Here is a 16,665-nt window from a genome sequence, read left to right on the forward strand (position 1 = left end):
AAACATTTCAGCAGGAAGGGAGAGGCAAAGAGCAAGCCCTCCCGGGGCAGCTTGGAGGACGGGACTTCCAGGTGTCCCGCGGTCAGTGTGCTGTTCCAGGTCTGGTAGACCGCAGCTTGCTGTGCCGTGCTACATGCCTCCTGGCTTCAGCTCCTTGGGGGCTCACACGCTGCTGAAGGGGGAGATCGAGCCAGGATTCAGTCTGTGTTTCTGTCCATCCCCTCTCTGCCAGGACATACAGCAACTCCTCCAGCTCCAACAGCTGGTGCTTGTCCCCGGCCACCACCTCCAGCCACCTGCTCAGTTCCTGCTGCCACAGGCCCAGCAGAGTCAGCCAGGTGAGATCTCAGCCCGGTTGATGGTCTCCTTGTTGCTTTCAGCATTCCGTCCCCTGCCTCTCACCCACTCACCTTCTGTGTTCTTGTCTCCCCAGGCCTGCTACCGACGCCAAATCTATTCCAGCTACCTCAGCAAACCCAGGGAGCTCTCCTGACCTCCCAGCCCCGGGCTGGGCTTCCTGCACAGGTGAGACTGTCCACTGAGTTTGTCAAGCCTCTTCTGGCAGCCGTGTGAGCTAGGTCTGAGTGGGTGGGGGTGTGGCGGAGGCTGTGAAAGTCTCTGCTCCGTGAGCCCACCACGCATCCTTGAGCAGTTGAGGGACCCGAGGCCCTGCCCTACCCTGCTACCAACTTGCTGTATAGGAACTCGGGTAAGCCAGGCTCCATGTCTGGGTCGGCTCCTTCCTTCATAATGAAGGGAATCAAACCATACTAGTAGTTCCAAAGCCTTTCTGAACATGGATGCTTTTGAAAATCTAATGAAATATTTGCTCGGAGGCTGGGGAGGTAGCTCAGCCGGTAAAGTGCCCACTGCATGAGCACAAGGACCCGAGTTTGAAGAATCCTCAGAACCCAGGCTAAAAGCAGAGCATGGTAGTAATTTTATCCTTGGGGACATGGAGGTTGATGATAGGTAGATCCTTGACTAGCCAGCCTACCCAAATCAATAACCGTCAGGTTCATAGAGATCCTGTCTCAAAGAAAAAGAAAAACAAAGAAAAAAGTAGCAAGTAATTGAGAAAAGACACCTGCCTGATGTTGACTTCAGCTCTACACACACACACACACACACACACACACACACACACACACACACATATGTGCACACACATATGCACACTAGATTCCAGGTACTCATATGTATGCACATATGCACATGCATGTGCACACATGTGTATGTGAACTCTGTCAAAGACTGAAAAGTTCACAGGCCAACACAGGTCTTGGCTGCTAGACTCCAAATGCCCTGAAAGGCTCAGTGTTCTTGTAACAACCATGTCAGAACTCACTTGGCCGTTAATGCTGTCCTGCCTGCTGTGGGGTGGTAGCCTTATCCCTCCTGGCATGATAGTCCTGCTGTTACCAAACTGCCCATGTGTCCGATTACAAAGTGATGCCTTGAACCCAACAGGGGGCTCACATCAGCATGACGTCCCAAACACACCCGATCCTTGTGACGGGCATCCCTGTACCAACAGCTGCTTCCAGTCCGTTGTTTTCAAGGCAGTGAATCACCCCAGAGAAAGGTGTTGCTTCATGATTTCCTAAGTACAGAGTTTCTGTTTTGTGTGATGGAAAAACCCCACAAACAGACAGTAGTATCAGGACATAATATCATGAATGTAATAAATCAATACAATTAATGTAATTAATGAATATCATAAAAAGAACATGTGTGTTTTATATTTTTTAATTAATAAAGCACTGCAGAGCCATGGAGGAAAAATAATAAATTAAAACATAAAAAAAAGAAAGGTGTTGCTTCTTGTCCACCCTCCAGCTGCCTTCCTCATCCGTTTCTGTGCTTTTTCCCCTCTTGGCAAACTATTCACTTTTAAGACTTTGTTTTATTTATATTTTGGTGATATTAGAGAGTCAACCCAGGGTTTTGAGTATGCTAGGCAAGAGCTCTACCACTGAGCCACACCCCAGCCCCTCACTGGGGATTCTAGGCAGGGGCTCTACCACTGAGCCACACCCCAGCCCCTCACTGGGGGATTCTAGGCAGGGGCTCTACCACTGAGTCACACCCCCAGCCCCTCATTGGGGGATTCTAAGCAGGGGCTCTACCACTGAGCCACACCCCCAGCCCCTCACTGAGGGATCCTAGGCAGGGGCTCTACCACTGAGCCACACCCCAGCTCCTCACTGGGGGGATTCTAGGCAGGGGCTCTACCACTGAGCCACACCCCAGCCCCTCACTGGGGGGATTCTAGGCAGGGGCTCTACCACTGAGCCACACCCCCAGCCCCTCACTGGGGGACTCTAGGTAGGGGCTCTACCACTGAGCCACACCCCATCCGATTCTAGGGGACAGGGGCGGACTCTACCACTGAACTAAATCCCCAGCCCTCTTTTCACATTTTGTTTTGAGATGGTCTTTCTGAGTTGCTCTGGCTGGCATTGAACTCACTCTGTAGCCCAAGCTGACCTTACATTTAGCAGCCTCCTGTCTTGGTCTCCTGAGCAGCTGTACGTGTTCTGTCAGGTCTTTCATTTTTTAGAGCGGTTTTAAATGCACAGTGAAACTGAGCTCAAGATAGATTCCATATGCCTCCTGTCTTCCTGTCTTCCTCGTGCACCACCTCCCCGTTTTCAGCATCCTCAGCCCAAACAGTATTCACTTGTAGTTCAGGCATCTACACGTTATTGCTACATCTGTAGACTGAACCCCAGGCTTCACCCTATACCCATGAGGGACGGGGTTGGACAACTTGCTAGTTAGTAACCTTAATCCCTTAATCAGTGGGCAGGCAGAGTCCGTGGTGGTTTCTATGGAAGGAAATGTAGGCCCAAGGAGGGTTAAAGGCTCAGACTGAGTTACCCCAAACGTCAGTGGCAAAGAATGATGGAGGATGAACCCACTGCCCCCAGCTCTAGGCTTTGAGCCCATTGAGCGATCAGCAAAAGACACTGGCTGCTCCTTCTGGGAGTTCAGGTCTCTAAGGGAAGGTGAAGAGTTCTGGTAAGTGAGTGGACCATACCGGCAGCAGAGTGAAACATTTAACAGGATTAGCAGTTGGTGTGGGTTCCTGGGCACATGAGGGGAGTCTGAAGAGTGCAGGTGCCCAGCCACTGCTTAGGTACATCCGGGTCCTCCATCCTGCATCCCATCCACCTGCCCACCCCACCAGGCTGTGACTCGCCCACGCTGCCCGACCCGCACCTCTCACACCCGCAGCCCCCCAAATGCTTGGAACCGCCATCCCACCCGGAGGAACCTAGTGACCTGGAGGAACTGGAACAATTCGCTCGCACCTTCAAGCAACGCCGCATCAAGCTGGGCTTCACGCAGGTCTGGGACCACCTTATGGGGCGGCAGGGGTGCGGGGGTGACGGAACGAAGATGCAGGGGTCATGGTCAGTTGATGGAGTGTTTGGATCTAGCCTTGCACCGGGAGACCCCGCCTTGACTTCCAAACCCCACCTCCTCCTCTCTGGACCAGGGTGATGTGGGCCTGGCCATGGGCAAGCTCTATGGCAACGACTTCAGCCAGACGACCATTTCCCGCTTCGAGGCCCTTAACCTGAGCTTCAAGAATATGTGCAAACTCAAGCCCCTTCTGGAGAAGTGGCTCAACGACGCAGGTGAGCCTGGCCAGAAGCGCCAAGGGGACGCACAGGGGACTGGTGTTGGGGCAGGACAGGAAGTGATCACTCACATCCCTGTCTCCTGTCTTCGCAGAAACTATGTCTGTGGACTCAAGCCTACCCAGCCCCAACCAGCTGAGTAGCCCTAGCCTGGGTTTCGACGGGCTGCCGGGCCGGAGACGCAAGAAGAGAACCAGCATCGAGACGAATGTCCGCTTCGCCTTAGAGAAGAGTTTTCTAGCGGTGAGCTTCGCCCCCTGGCGACCAGGAAGGGTATCAGGTGGAAGGACCCAGCTCAATAGCCCTCTCTGCCTGTAGAACCAGAAGCCTACCTCAGAGGAGATCCTGCTGATAGCAGAGCAGCTGCACATGGAGAAGGAAGTGATCCGCGTCTGGTTCTGCAACCGGCGCCAGAAGGAAAAACGCATCAACCCCTGCAGCGCGGCCCCCATGCTGCCCAGCCCGGGAAAGCCGACCAGCTACAGCCCTCACCTGGTACCCAGAGTTGGACGGTGGGCTGGGTGTGGGGGTCAGGGGTCCGGGCACAAGCCTGTAGGCATCCGGGTGAAGCAAACTTACCTAGAAGAGAGACCAGAGGAGCTGGTTCTGGGGACAGTATGTCACATACAGAGAGCACAGTCACAAAAGGACAATTTCCATGCCACCCAACCCGAATAGAGGTCAGAAGACAGCCCCTGGGAGTCGGTTCTCTCCTTGCACCATGAAGGTTCCAGGGATCAAACTCAGGTCATCAGGCTTGAGAGCAAGTGCCTCTACCTACCAAACCATCTCCCAGGCCCCAAAGTGTGGTCTTATGTGGTGGGTACAGGCTCCCACACATACACTTACATTACCATGAGGGTGGGATACTGCAGGGTCTGGGTAGAAATATACCGGGCTCCCACCCACAGAGATAAGAAGGGCCAAACTGCAGTACCACAGCCACACATGGGTCTGAGTAGTTATCAGGCACACCGGGACATCCTTTATTCCGTCCCTTTATTTCTGCTTGTACAAAGGGCTGTGGTGGCCTCCCCTCAACTCTAGGGCTGGGGAGGAAGGAAGGACCCTTTGCAAGTTAGCTGGCCATGTGAAGGAGGAGGACCACCCAGAAGGCCACATGCTGTTGGGTCCAGCATGCACACAGGCTCAGATGCCAAGACATGCTGAATCCCAGTGCAGTGCAGTGTGGCGGGAGCTGCTGGGAATGGGTTGGGAGTGGAGCTTGGGCAGGGGCAGATACTTCACGTTTTACCAGGAATCCAAATCAGGTTCGTAAAGGATTTTAAGTGGAGGAGAGACACTGTCAAATCGATTAGAGATTCTAGGGCCGAAGGCAGGGTGAGACTGCTTTGGGGTTCACTAGCCCTTTTATTTTGGGAGAGGGGAGGCTCTGAACTCCTGGTCCTCCTGCCTCTCCCTCCTGAGTGCTGCAATGTCAACCTATTTTTTTGAGACAGGATTTCATGACATGTAGCCCAGGCTGGACTCAAACTTACGTAATTCAGGCTTACCAGACTCTCTTACAAAGACAGGTGTGGCCGGGCGGTGACGGCACACGCCTTTAATCCCAGCACTCGGGAGGCAGAGCCAGGCGGATCTCTGTGAGTTGGAGGCCAGCCTGGTCTACAGAGAGAGATCCAGAGATCCAGGACAGGCACCAAAATTACACAGAGAAACCCTGTCTCGAAAAACCAAAAAGACAGGTGTGTTCCTTCTAGGAAATCCAACAGCAGGAGCAGACAGCAATTGTTCAGACACAGCTCTGCAGGGGCAACAGCTGGACAGGGTAGTGTCAGAGGAGAGATGGTGACTTTCTCAGCTGAGAGTGACTGAGCCTCCTGCTTGTGACACAGGCTCACCTGGGGGGTAGATGATGGGGAATGAGTGGCATGATCTAAATGAAGCACCTGGAACCCTGTTGCCCCACCCTGGGGGGGGGGGGCGTGGGAGTCATGTGCACAGGGAACACCGTGGGATGCTGCCTTGTGACAAGAGCCTTACCATATACTTTGTTTCCTCTCTCCCCAGGTCACACCCCAAGGGGGCGCAGGGACCTTACCATTGTCCCAAGCTTCTAGCAGCCTGAGCACAACAGGTTAGGGGCAGGCTGAGAGGGAGACCGGGAGGTTTATCTGTGGCTCTGGACAGCCATGGACCTCGAGGCTGAATCTTGGGTGTGTGGGGGGGGGGGGCGCAGACAGAGCAGCGGGCAGGTCCCTCACATTGTCTACCAGAGCAACCTCTAGTCAGCTCCACAGTTCCCTGTGGAAAAGGTGTGGAGGTTGCTGGAAGGGGATGCAGAGTCTTTGTCCCTGGTGTCTGTCCTGTCGTGTGTGTGTGTGTGTGTGTGTGTGTGTGTGTGTGTGTGTGTACTCTGTGAGTCCAGGAACTTGTTTCAATTCTCTGAGCTTCAGGTTTTGTATAATTATCATGAGTGTATAATGCGCACACAGGATCTCTATCTATGTATATTCTCCAGAAAGTTTGTAGGAGGAACTGGTGCTCAGAGCTCTGGGGTTCATATCCAGTTGGATTTTTTTTCTTTTTTGTTTTTTTGAGACAAGGTTTCTCTGTGTAGCCCTGGCTGTCCTGGAACTCACTCTGTAGACCAAGCCTGGCCTTGAACTCAGAGATCTGCCTGCTTCTGCCTCCCCAGTGCTGGGATTAAAGACATGTGCCATCACCACCCGGCTGATTGTTTTTTTAAAGGCTTTATTTGTTCATTTTTATTTTATAAGTGTTTCTGTGCATCATGAGTATGCAGTGCCCAGCAGAAGAGGGCGTCAGATCCTCAGGAACCGGAGTGACTGACACTTAGAGCGGCCATGTGGGTGCTGGGAATGAAGCCAGGTCCTCTGCAAGAGCAGCCGGTGCTCTGCACTGCTGAGCCACCTCTCCAGCCTGTACAATTAAAAAAAAATTTTTTTAAATTACTATGTATACAGTGTTCTGCCTGCATGTATGCCTGCAGGCCAGAAGAGGGCGCCAGATCTAATTGTAAGTGGTTGTGAGCCACCATGTGGCTGCTGGGAATTGAACTCAGGACCTCTGGAAGAGCAGCCGGTGCTCTTAACCTTTGAGCCATCTCTCCAGCCCATGTATAGTTTTTTTTTTTTTTAAAGATATATTTTTTTATTATGTATACAATGCTCTGTTTTCATGTATCCCCGCAGGCCAGAAGAGGGAGCCAGATCTCATTATAGATGGTAGTGAGCCACCATGTGGGTGCTGGGAATTGAACTCAGGACCTCTGGAAGAAGAGCCAGTGCTCTTAACCTTTGAGCCATCTCTCCAGCCTATGTATAGTTTTTTTAATAATACATAACAAACACTCGTCTCGGGTTAAGAAATAGTAAGTGGAGGATTATAAACTAGTAAGAAGAAACTGACACTTACTGGTCCAGGTTCTTTATAAAATGCATCGACTGACTAAATTCTCACGCCCGGCTCATGAGATTGGTCCCATTTTTTCCATTTTCTATGAGGGAACTGAGGATCAAAGAGGCTGAGGTGTTCATCATAGGACACAATTGGGACTGCCCCTGGGTTCTGTTTTAGCCAGAACAGTTTGGTCCTCAGTGGCCCACTCCTGAGCTCCCAGCAGCACAGAAGTAGTGGGGACTCATCTCTGGCTCCTGGAGGGAGCCATAGGACCCTGTCTCCTGGGCAACCCATTTCTTGTCTATGTCAGGGTGTCTGGGGGCGTGGTTTGCAGACAGCCGGTGCCAGTGACTGCTGTGATTAGTGGCATGAGATGGGGGTATAAGGACTCTGAGGAGGGGGTTGGGACAGTGTGCTGTTCTGACTGATGAGATCCTGGGTGTGCAATAGGGGTTAGCCCTGATTTCCTTGACAAGGAACCAAAGGAAGCTGAAGCCTTTCTCTCTCTCTCTCCGGCAGTTACTACCTTATCCTCAGCTGTGGGAACGCTCCACCCCAGCCGGACAGCAGGAGGGGGTGGAGGTGGGGGCGGAGCCGCTCCCCCCCTCAATTCCATCCCCTCTGTCACTCCCCCACCCCCGGCCACCACCAACAGCACAAACCCGAGCCCTCAAGGCAGCCACTCGGCTATCGGCTTGTCGGGCCTGAACCCCAGCACGGGGTAAGTACGGGGCTACAGGTGGGAGGTCACAGGGGCTTTCAGGGTGGGGAGACGCACCCCAGTTCTGCCATGGGTCCCTTTCCCCGCTAACGCTTCTGCTTTGCTCTTGCAGAAGCACAATGGTGGGGTTGAGCTCTGGGCTGAGTCCAGCCCTCATGAGCAACAACCCTTTGGCCACCATCCAAGGTGCGTGCTGCCTCATGCCACCCCATTGCCGCCAGTCAGCCCTGTCCCCTCCTGGGCCTCGAGCCCCCTCATTGCTACCCCAGCCATGCCATCCTGCCCCTGCACACTGCATTGCTCGCCTCTTCATCCCCATCTGTGTTTGGGGAAGGTGTGAGGGGTGTTGATTGATGGGAGTCAGTGGGACAGATGGGGAGATGGGGGCACTCAGGCAGGGGACAAGGAGGTGAAGGTCTCTATGGCCTGGTTTACCTCCAGCTCAGCCTCTTCTCTCCTCACCAGCCCTGGCCTCTGGTGGAACCCTGCCCCTTACCAGCCTTGATGGCAGCGGGAACCTGGTGCTGGGGGCAGCCGGTGCGGCCCCAGGGAGCCCCGGCCTAGTGACCTCGCCTCTCTTCCTGAACCACGCTGGGCTGCCCCTGCTCAGTGCCCCGCCAGGTGTGGGCCTGGTCTCAGCAGCGGCTGCAGCCGTGGCGGCCTCCATCTCCAGCAAGTCTCCTGGCCTCTCCTCGTCTTCTTCGTCCTCATCATCCTCCACTTGCAGCGAAGTGGCAGCGGCAGCACAGACCCCTGGAGGCCCAGGGGGACCTGAGGCAGGGTCCAAGGCCGAGTGAGGGCCCACCACGCTTCCCTCCTGCTCCTCTGACTCCCCCAACCTTGGTCCCCTGCCCAAGAAGGGGCCAGGAGGCTGGTGGGGGTGCAGCGGATCCTCAGAGCAGGAGTGACAAAGGAGGAAAGACCAAAAATCAACCAAAAAAAAGAAAGAAAAAAAGAAAGAAACCAACAAAAGAGAAAACCAAAAATATTCACAACAGAAACCAGCTGCCCTAAAGGAACCAGAGATGAAAAACAAACGAATAAAAAATACTCCTAAACCAACCAAACAACCCCCCCCCCCCAATCAAACAAACCAAAAACCAGTTGCGAGCCAGATCTTGGAGTGCTCACTGCTATGACACCAAATAAGAACCCTCAGCCAGGAGCGGAGCAGCCTCCAGCAGGTCGGACCTCATGCCGCGGAGCCCTGGCTGTGGGGCCAACTCCTAACCTGACCCCTGCTGGGGGTGGGCAGAGAAGGAACTAGAGAATGTGCCAGCTCGCTGGCCCAGCCCCAGCCCTGGGCCAATGGAGACAGGGCATTGCCTGGGGCAGGAGGCCCAGGGCCCAGAGACACCTGCCAAATGGTCTTTTCCAGAAGGCAAAAGAAAAGACCAAACAACCTTACACCAAATATTCAGTAGCTTCACCCAAAGGATGTACAGAATTTTTAGCGTTGTGCTCAACAGAATGTGCCCCTTCTATGTGCACCCTCTCCCCTGCCCCGAGCTCTCCCCGACAGGGCAGGGGGTCTTGCTTTAACCCTCCCAACCCCCAGCCTGGGGAGAGTTCAGAAGAAGGCCTGGGTATGGGCTTTTTTGTTCCCTGTACCTCCCCATTCCCTTTGAAGGGTGGGCTAGGCCATTTTTTTTTTTTTTTTTTGCCAAGTTCCAACTCTTAAAAGCCCCTCCTCAACCCCATCACCCTCTCTGCTCTGGGGTCTACCTCCTCCCGACTATGGGAAGATGGTTGTTTCAAGCAAGAGTTGATGAGGTGGGGGCATCCAAGTTGTCTTTCTTTCCATCCTGTCTGTCAGTTTCCCTGAAAAAAAAAAAAAATCATATTCCAGTGCCTATCCGTGGGATCCTTCACGTTCTTTAACATTAACCAGAAACCAAAAAGATTAACTGGCCTCACTCTGCCTGCCCTATGCCCCTTCCGACACTGGCAGATACCTCTCCCTTCCCTTCCCGTGCCCCAACGCACACACGCACACACCCCAGTGGTGGGCTCCTCCAGATGGCATCTCCGTCAGGGTCCACGTGGTGGTGACATTGCCATGTGGTTTCCCATGCAAGAGGACACTGTGGTGGTCACCACTCCCATGAGACCTCCACAAGTCTTGGCTGGACCCTGTAGTTGCCTATCCCTGGACATATCTCAACAGTAGACAGAGGAGACACTGCTGGGAGCAACCTTGTCCTCCTTCTATCGTGGAGGCCAACAAAGTGTTGAACCAAAAACAAAAAAACAAAAAACAAAAAAAACAGAACAACAAAAAACAGAAAACCAAACAAACAATAAATTAAAACTAGAAAAAAAAGAATTTATAGATATATATAGATATATATATATATGGGAAAGAAGACTAGGACTCTTCAAGACAAGAAGGAGCCGTAAGGTGGAGCCAAGCCCTGCACAGTGGTCCAGGCCTTTGGTCGCCAAGGCGGATGGAACGATGGATACTTCTTTCTCTTCACAAATACCTCATGGACGTCGTCTTCGGAAAGCCGGAGGAGGGGGGTGGCTGGGGTGGGGCCTGTCCCTCAGCCAGGGTGGACAAAAGCGGGTGGGTGGGGCTGAGAGAGGGTGTCAGGGACGAGGGTGAAGAGCCCCAAGCTCCCTCCGCCCCCAATCAACTGAAAAAGCTTTAAAAGGAAAAAAAAAAAAAAGGAAAGCAAAAGAATGGATGAAGGAAAATCAACTGTTGGGTAGTTTGATTCCCTCTTGATTTCTGTTTCCCTCTCTCTCTCTCTCTCTCTCTCTCTCTCTCTCTCTCTCTCTCCCCCTCTCTCTCTCCCTCTCTGTCTGTCTGTCTCTCTCTCTCTCCCTCTCCCTCTCTCTCCCTCTCTCTGTCTCTCTGTCTCTCTCTCCCTCTCCCTCTCTGTCTCTCTCCCTCTCTGTCTCTCTGTCCCTCTCCCTCTCTCTGTCTCTCTGTTTCCCTCTCCCTCTCCCTCCCTCCCTCCCTTCCTCCCTCCCTCCCTCCCTCCCTCCCCCCTCTTATTCTTCTGTCATATCTCTTAATATCCTTTCTGTATCTCTCCTCAAACCAAAGTGTTGCTGTGAAGGACGCGAGCCATTGAAATCAGAGCGAGCCCTGCCCCTGGCTGGGCAGGAGTGGAGGGAGGCGAGACCTGGGCAATGGCTCAGGGCCCCCTTCCATCCTGGACACTGCGAGGACAGGCAGCCAGAGCCCCAGGTCTCAGCGTTCTTTTCTTCTGGTCCCCCTTCTCCCTCCCACCCAGAAGCAAAACTGTTGGGCTGGGCCACAGAGGCAGCGGAGACTCCAGGCCAATTCCGGTCTTGGGTGCCTTGCCCGGCCCTGGTGGTGTGGCTGCCCCTCCCACCGGGCACCAATGGGGCTGGCACCAGTCCACCCATCCTCGCTGGAATGTAAGCAGCTCTGCTGAACCAACTCCCTGCCCTCACCCTACCTCTGAGTTTGTCCATTGTAATTTCCTGAAAAAACGGCTAACAAGAGGGCCTGGACCCCAACCCACAGCTGGAGAGGGGGCCAAGGACTCCCGACCCAAAAGGAAGATATTTGAACAGAGCAGGATGAAGGAATTCCAACCAACCAACAAGACAACCCCCCCAAAAAAAAATCCTCTGAGAAGACAGGCAGCATGGAAGGCATGGTGGAGATGACTCAAACATAAACTATGATTCTAGACCAAAAAAAGAAAAAAAAAGAAAAAAAAAAAAAAAGGAAAAAATCCAGGACTCACCACCACCACCCAATTCATCCTGCTTCCTCGTTACCAAGTCCCTACCTGGGACCTCTCCCTACTCCAGTGTGGAGGAGTGGGAAAAAAGAGGAGGAAGCAGGGGGCAGGGATGGGCAGATGCCCTGACATTGGTGGAGGGGACCCCCATGCAGCCGGGGGTGGTGGGGACCCTCCCCATCCAACCCCCACACTGGGAAATGAAAAACAAACAAAATTCCCGGGAGGGGGAAAATAACCAAATCCCAAGCTTTAACTACAGCTGTGAAACCAAATATTGGGAAGGGGGTGGGAGGGTGGGAGGGAGGGGCAGGTGAGCCCCAGGTCTCCCCCCCCTCCCCCGAGGACTCGAGATAAGGCACCAAATACCTCATAGAACTTTAATGTTAAAAAAAAAAAACCAAATATCGTTGGCTGGGGGCCAGCCAAGGCAAGGGGCTGGGGCTTGGGGGAGCCAGGTTTGGGAAGGTGAGGAGGACTTCCAGTCCCTCTTACCCCCACCTGCCCCTTCCACACCAGTCACCTCAGCCTCGACTCCGGGAAACAAAACTATCTCATCGTTTTTATTTTGTGGTCTGTACAGAGCCTGTGTCCGTGTGTCTGTGTGTGAGCGAGAGAGTTGGAGGGCTAGGGAGCTTTATATGGGTTTGGGGAGGGAGACCCTGTACCAGCTTAGATGTCAAGTGGTAAACCAGGGGCCTGGGCTAGAGGGAGAGCTGAGTGGACTGGGGTGAGAACAGTGCTCTGAATTCCCCTTCTCCCGGCCCTGACCCCTGCTTAAGGGAGGAACAGAGACTGGTCTGCCCTAATGGTGGGCCATTTGTGCCAAAAATAAATAATGCCAGTAACTAAACCACCTCTGTGTTCCCTTCTCGGGGGCAGGGTAGGGACCAGAAGTGGGAGGAAGGGGCTGGATGTATGTATAGGGGTGGGTGAGGGATGGATGGGGTTCCCAAGCCCCTTTAGAAACTGGGGCTAAGACAAGGAGGGGGTCTTACACATCTTCCCGGAAGACCAAGAGGGTCTCCAAGCCCCTCACCCTGGGGAGCTCCAGCCAGGCACTAGTCAAGTCCAGGGAGTGACCTCTTGACCTGACTAGTTTTTCTCCTCCAGCCCATTCCCAGGGTGCCTCTCTCTCCCTCTTACCCAGGGTAGGGATAACTGAGTGAGAGAGAGTAATAAGCAGGATTGAGACACGCGGGCCCCCACCGGTCTCTGAGTGGGTAAGGCAAGTGCGAGAGATAAAGGCCTCCAAGAGAAAAAAGAAACAAACCAAAGATTTAACCATTAAAAAAAAAAAAAACCACAGACAACTCCGCTACCTTTTTATACGTTGGGAAAAAAGTGGAAAAAAAAATTAGAATAAAAACTAAAAAATAAAAAAAATAAAAACAAAAAAAAAACAAAAACAAAAAAAACAACCCCAAACAAACAAACAAAAAAAACAATAAAAAAGAAAACAAAAACAAAAAAAAACCACAAAAACTTCAAGCCGTGGTTCTTTTGTGTGGTTTAAACTTTGACCTCAGCAGTCTCCAAAGCAAGACGACGATGACAAAGGCGGAAAACAGAAAAAATGATGTATATTTTTAAGTATTTGTCCTTGGTGTTGGCTCCTTCCTAAACAAGCAAAAGGAGCAAAGAAAAAAAATCCAGAGAAAGTGTTGCTGGGACGGAGACAACTACTTACTTTGTCTGTGACCCCCCCCCCCATCCCTCGCCCTCCCTTTCCTCTAGCCCTGCTGCCCTTCCCCCAACCTGTCCTCCAAGCCTAGGGGCTCAGTATTTATTTATTTATGTAATTGCAGGGTGACAGGGGCTTCTCAACAGAGCGCCTTTGGATCATAGCTGGGGGGTGGGGCAGACGGGCAGGCATCTTTGGTGCTGAAGTGGAGGCCTGGTCTTTTGATCAGTCCTCTGGCCCCTTTCTGACTGTGCCACAGTCGCCTGCCAAGGCCAAGGCGCCAGGACAGAGTGACCACTCTACCTTGGAAAGATCTGACGGCTCCACCCTTCCTGGTGTGGCTGTCCCTCACCTATGTGCTTGAATGTCCAGGTAGGGGAGACAGGAGTGGGGAGCCGTGGTAAGTAGTGGGCCAGGACGTAGGCCCTGGAGTGACCTGCCTCCCCTCCGGGCCCCTCGAGGTAGCTCCCCTTTTGGTTGGCAGCCCCTCCCTTCCCCAGACCCCTTCCCTGTCTCTTCTTGTGGTAGCGGGTTAGCGTTTCAGTGTTTTAACTTCACTCTGCTTGTTCATTGTACAATGTGCTTCTTTTAAGGCCCCATTTTTGTAACTTGTGTCATTCATCTGAACAACAAACATCAAAAAATAAAAATTTAAAAACTGTACAGAGAGAAAAAACGTCTGGTGTCCCTTGGCCTCCTGTGTCCTTGGAGTAGTAGGTCAGATCAGGGTATGGGTAGAAATGTGCACTGGGGAGGGGAAAGAGTGACTGTGTTCAAATACTGGAGCAGTAGTAGTGGCCTGGCCCTGGAGTCTGAGGATTTGAAGGGCTGAAGCAAGGGGATTCCTTGCCTAGAGTACCAACTGGAGCTACTTTGAGTTACATGGTGAGTGCAAGGCCAACCTAGGCTCAAGGTCTCAAAACACACAAGGAAACACCCCCCCACACACACACACAATGGTTAGAGGCTTGAATTTTTTTTCTACATTCAGAAAATTTGAGGGACCTAGGAGAATTCAAATTCCTGTGTCCAAAACTCAGTTCTGCCATTTTTCAAGACATGGGCTTCAGTGGTTCTCATTGCTAGAATAGGACAATGCCTACCTCATGGGCTTCAGTGGTTCTCAGTGGTAGGCAGGACAATGCCTCCCTCATGGGCTTCAGTGGTTCTCAGTGGTAGGCAGGACAATGCCTACCTCATGGGCTTCAGTGGTTCTCAGTGGTAGACAGGACAATGCCTACCTCATGGGCTTCAGTGGTTCTCAGTGGTAGGCAGGACAATGCCTACCTCATGGGCTTCAGTGGTTCTCAGTGGTAGACAGGACAATGCCTACCTCATGGGCTTCAGTGGTTCTCAGTGGTAGACAGGACAATGCCTACCTCATGGGCTTCAGTGGTTCTCAGTGGTAGACAGGACAATGCCTACCTCATGGGCTTCAGTGGTTCTCAGTGGTAGGCAGGACAATGCCTACCTCATGGGCTTCAGTGGTTCTCAGTGGTAGACAGGACAATGCCTACCTCATGGGCTTCAGTGGTTCTCAGTGGTAGACAGGACAATGCCTACCTCATGGGCTTCAGTGGTTCTCAGTGGTAGACAGGACAATGCCTACCTCATGGGCTTCAGTGGTTCTCAGTGGTAGACAGGACAATGCCTACCTCATGGGCTTCAGTGGTTCTCAGTGGTAGACAGGACAATGCCTCCCTCATGGGCTTCAGTGGTTCTCATTGCTAGAACAGGACAATGCCTCCCTCATGGGCTTCAGTGGTTCTCATTGCTAGAACAGGACAATGCCTCCCTCATGGGCTTCAGTGGTTCTCAGTGGTAGTCAGGACAATGCTTACCTAATGGGGTTGTGAAACTGAATGGAATGGTTAAACGATTAGGACAGTTGGGCATGGTGGTGGATGCCTTTAATCTCAGCACCCAGGAGGAAGAGACTGGCAGACCTCTGTGAATTTGAGGCCAGCCTCTTCTACATTGAGTTCCAAGCCAACCAGTACTACACAGTGAGACCCAATCTAAATATTGTCTAAATGCTAGAATACTGTCTTCAGTAACAACCACGAAGAAGCCAGGTAATCAGCCAATAGTGCCCACCTCTTTCCCTGGATGCCTCCCCAAAGAACTAAAAAGACCTTTACAGTAAGAGTTGATAGGCCAGAGCAGTGGTGGCTCGCACCTTTAATCCCAGCACTCGGAAGGCAGAGGCAGGCAGATCTCTGAGTTCAAGGCCAGCCTGGTCTACACATGCTGCAAGTGCAGGAAAATGTAATGGAACCCAGCTACTACCACAAAAGCTACTGAAAGGATGAACGACAGCTACTACTTGGAAAAGTCAAGGACTTTTCCGAAGGAAGGTCAAGCCATGGTTTAAGAAGTCTTGGTGAAATTTCAGCTTTTGTAAGCTGGTTCCTAGAGTGATTTTCTTGTATGCTATGCACTTCCAAGAACTCCTAACAGTGTATTTATCTAAAATACCTGTCAAGCATCCAAGACTAATCTTCTGAACTAAGGTAACACCCTTGTGGAAATGCCTGTCTCCTACGTCAGGTGAATAGTTTTATTTCTTGTGCAATTTAAGCTGAGACCCTCTTTTCTTTTCTTTTCTTTTTCTTTTTTTTTTTTTTTTAAAGATTTATTTATTTATTATGTACACAGCATGTATGACCAGAAGAGGGCACCAGATGGTTGTGAGCCACCATGTGGTTGCTGGGAATTGAACTCAGGACCTCTGGAAGAGCAGTCAGTGCTCTTAACCTCTGAGCCATCTCTCCAGCCCCCGAGACCCTCTTTTCTTATACAGCCTCACTAACATTATAGACTCTTAACTTCTTACCTAACACTTCCAGGAATGTAGGCTGAGCACACAGACCCCCTTCTTGATGTACTACCCCATCATTAGCTCTCAGTTGACCTCCACCTTTTTGGGTTGTAAAAGAAAGCCTGACAGCCACTGCCTGAGGAAAATTCTTACCTGCCTTTATGACCCTGTAGGAATTCAAGCCTGGTGACCTGCCTGGAGGGGGAGGATTGCTACTGCTTGTGTTTATAACTGAATACCCTAGAGAACTTGAGGACGGAGAACTGAGAGGGATAAGGAGGATTTTGAGTACAGAACTTGAGGATGAGATGGAAGATGAGGAAGAGCCAGATGGGGAAGTACTAGATGGATAAGAATGAGATGAGAAGAATCTAGATGAGGCAGAATTAAGATGAGAGAATTAAGATAGAACTTAGAGGGGACAGTACATAAATATAGAGAGAAATCAGGCAAGAAAGGAGCTATGCACAAGAACAGAACTGAAGCTGTGTAGATAGGATTTTATCCCAGAGGAATAAAGTGGACGGACAAAGAACATGGTGTACTTAGATTCTTTTCCTGAAAATAATTCTCGCCATTCATAGTTTCTCTTCTGGGCCCCTGGGAAGAATATTATTAAGGCTGGTCCTTAAATAATATTCAAGATACACAAAGAAACCCTGCCTTGAAAAAACAAAAAA

At 51.7% G+C, this 16,665-nt stretch overlaps 1 protein-coding gene across 14 annotated transcripts in view; it reads left to right on the forward strand.

Moving 5' to 3' along the window:
- Pou2f2 (POU class 2 homeobox 2) overlaps positions 1 to 8,627 on the forward strand; it is a 29,512-nt gene extending 20,885 nt beyond the window's left edge. For 4 of the 14 annotated variants that reach the window (XM_059253503.1, XM_059253505.1, XM_059253499.1 and 1 more), the window contains 10 exons: positions 233 to 338; positions 434 to 525; positions 3,241 to 3,354; positions 3,506 to 3,647; positions 3,745 to 3,893; positions 3,969 to 4,145; positions 5,682 to 5,748; positions 7,554 to 7,755; positions 7,868 to 7,941; positions 8,221 to 8,627. In XM_059253503.1, the coding sequence (XP_059109486.1) occupies positions 233 to 338; positions 434 to 525; positions 3,241 to 3,354; positions 3,506 to 3,647; positions 3,745 to 3,893; positions 3,969 to 4,145; positions 5,682 to 5,748; positions 7,554 to 7,755; positions 7,868 to 7,941; positions 8,221 to 8,552 (1,455 nt within the window). In that variant the 3' untranslated portion in view covers positions 8,553 to 8,627. Of the gene's footprint in view, positions 1 to 232; positions 339 to 433; positions 526 to 2,694; positions 2,705 to 3,193; positions 3,355 to 3,505; positions 3,648 to 3,744; positions 3,894 to 3,968; positions 4,146 to 5,681; positions 5,749 to 7,553; positions 7,756 to 7,867; positions 7,942 to 8,220 lie in introns of those variants that run through there. The other 10 variants (XM_059253508.1, XM_059253507.1, XM_059253510.1 and 7 more) reach the window with 4 other exon arrangements.
- Positions 8,628 to 16,665: the final 8,038 nt, after the last annotated feature.

The sequence above is a fragment of the Peromyscus eremicus genome, chromosome 1, assembly GCF_949786415.1.
Source record: "Peromyscus eremicus chromosome 1, PerEre_H2_v1, whole genome shotgun sequence".
Classification (NCBI taxonomy): Eukaryota; Metazoa; Chordata; class Mammalia; order Rodentia; family Cricetidae; genus Peromyscus; species Peromyscus eremicus.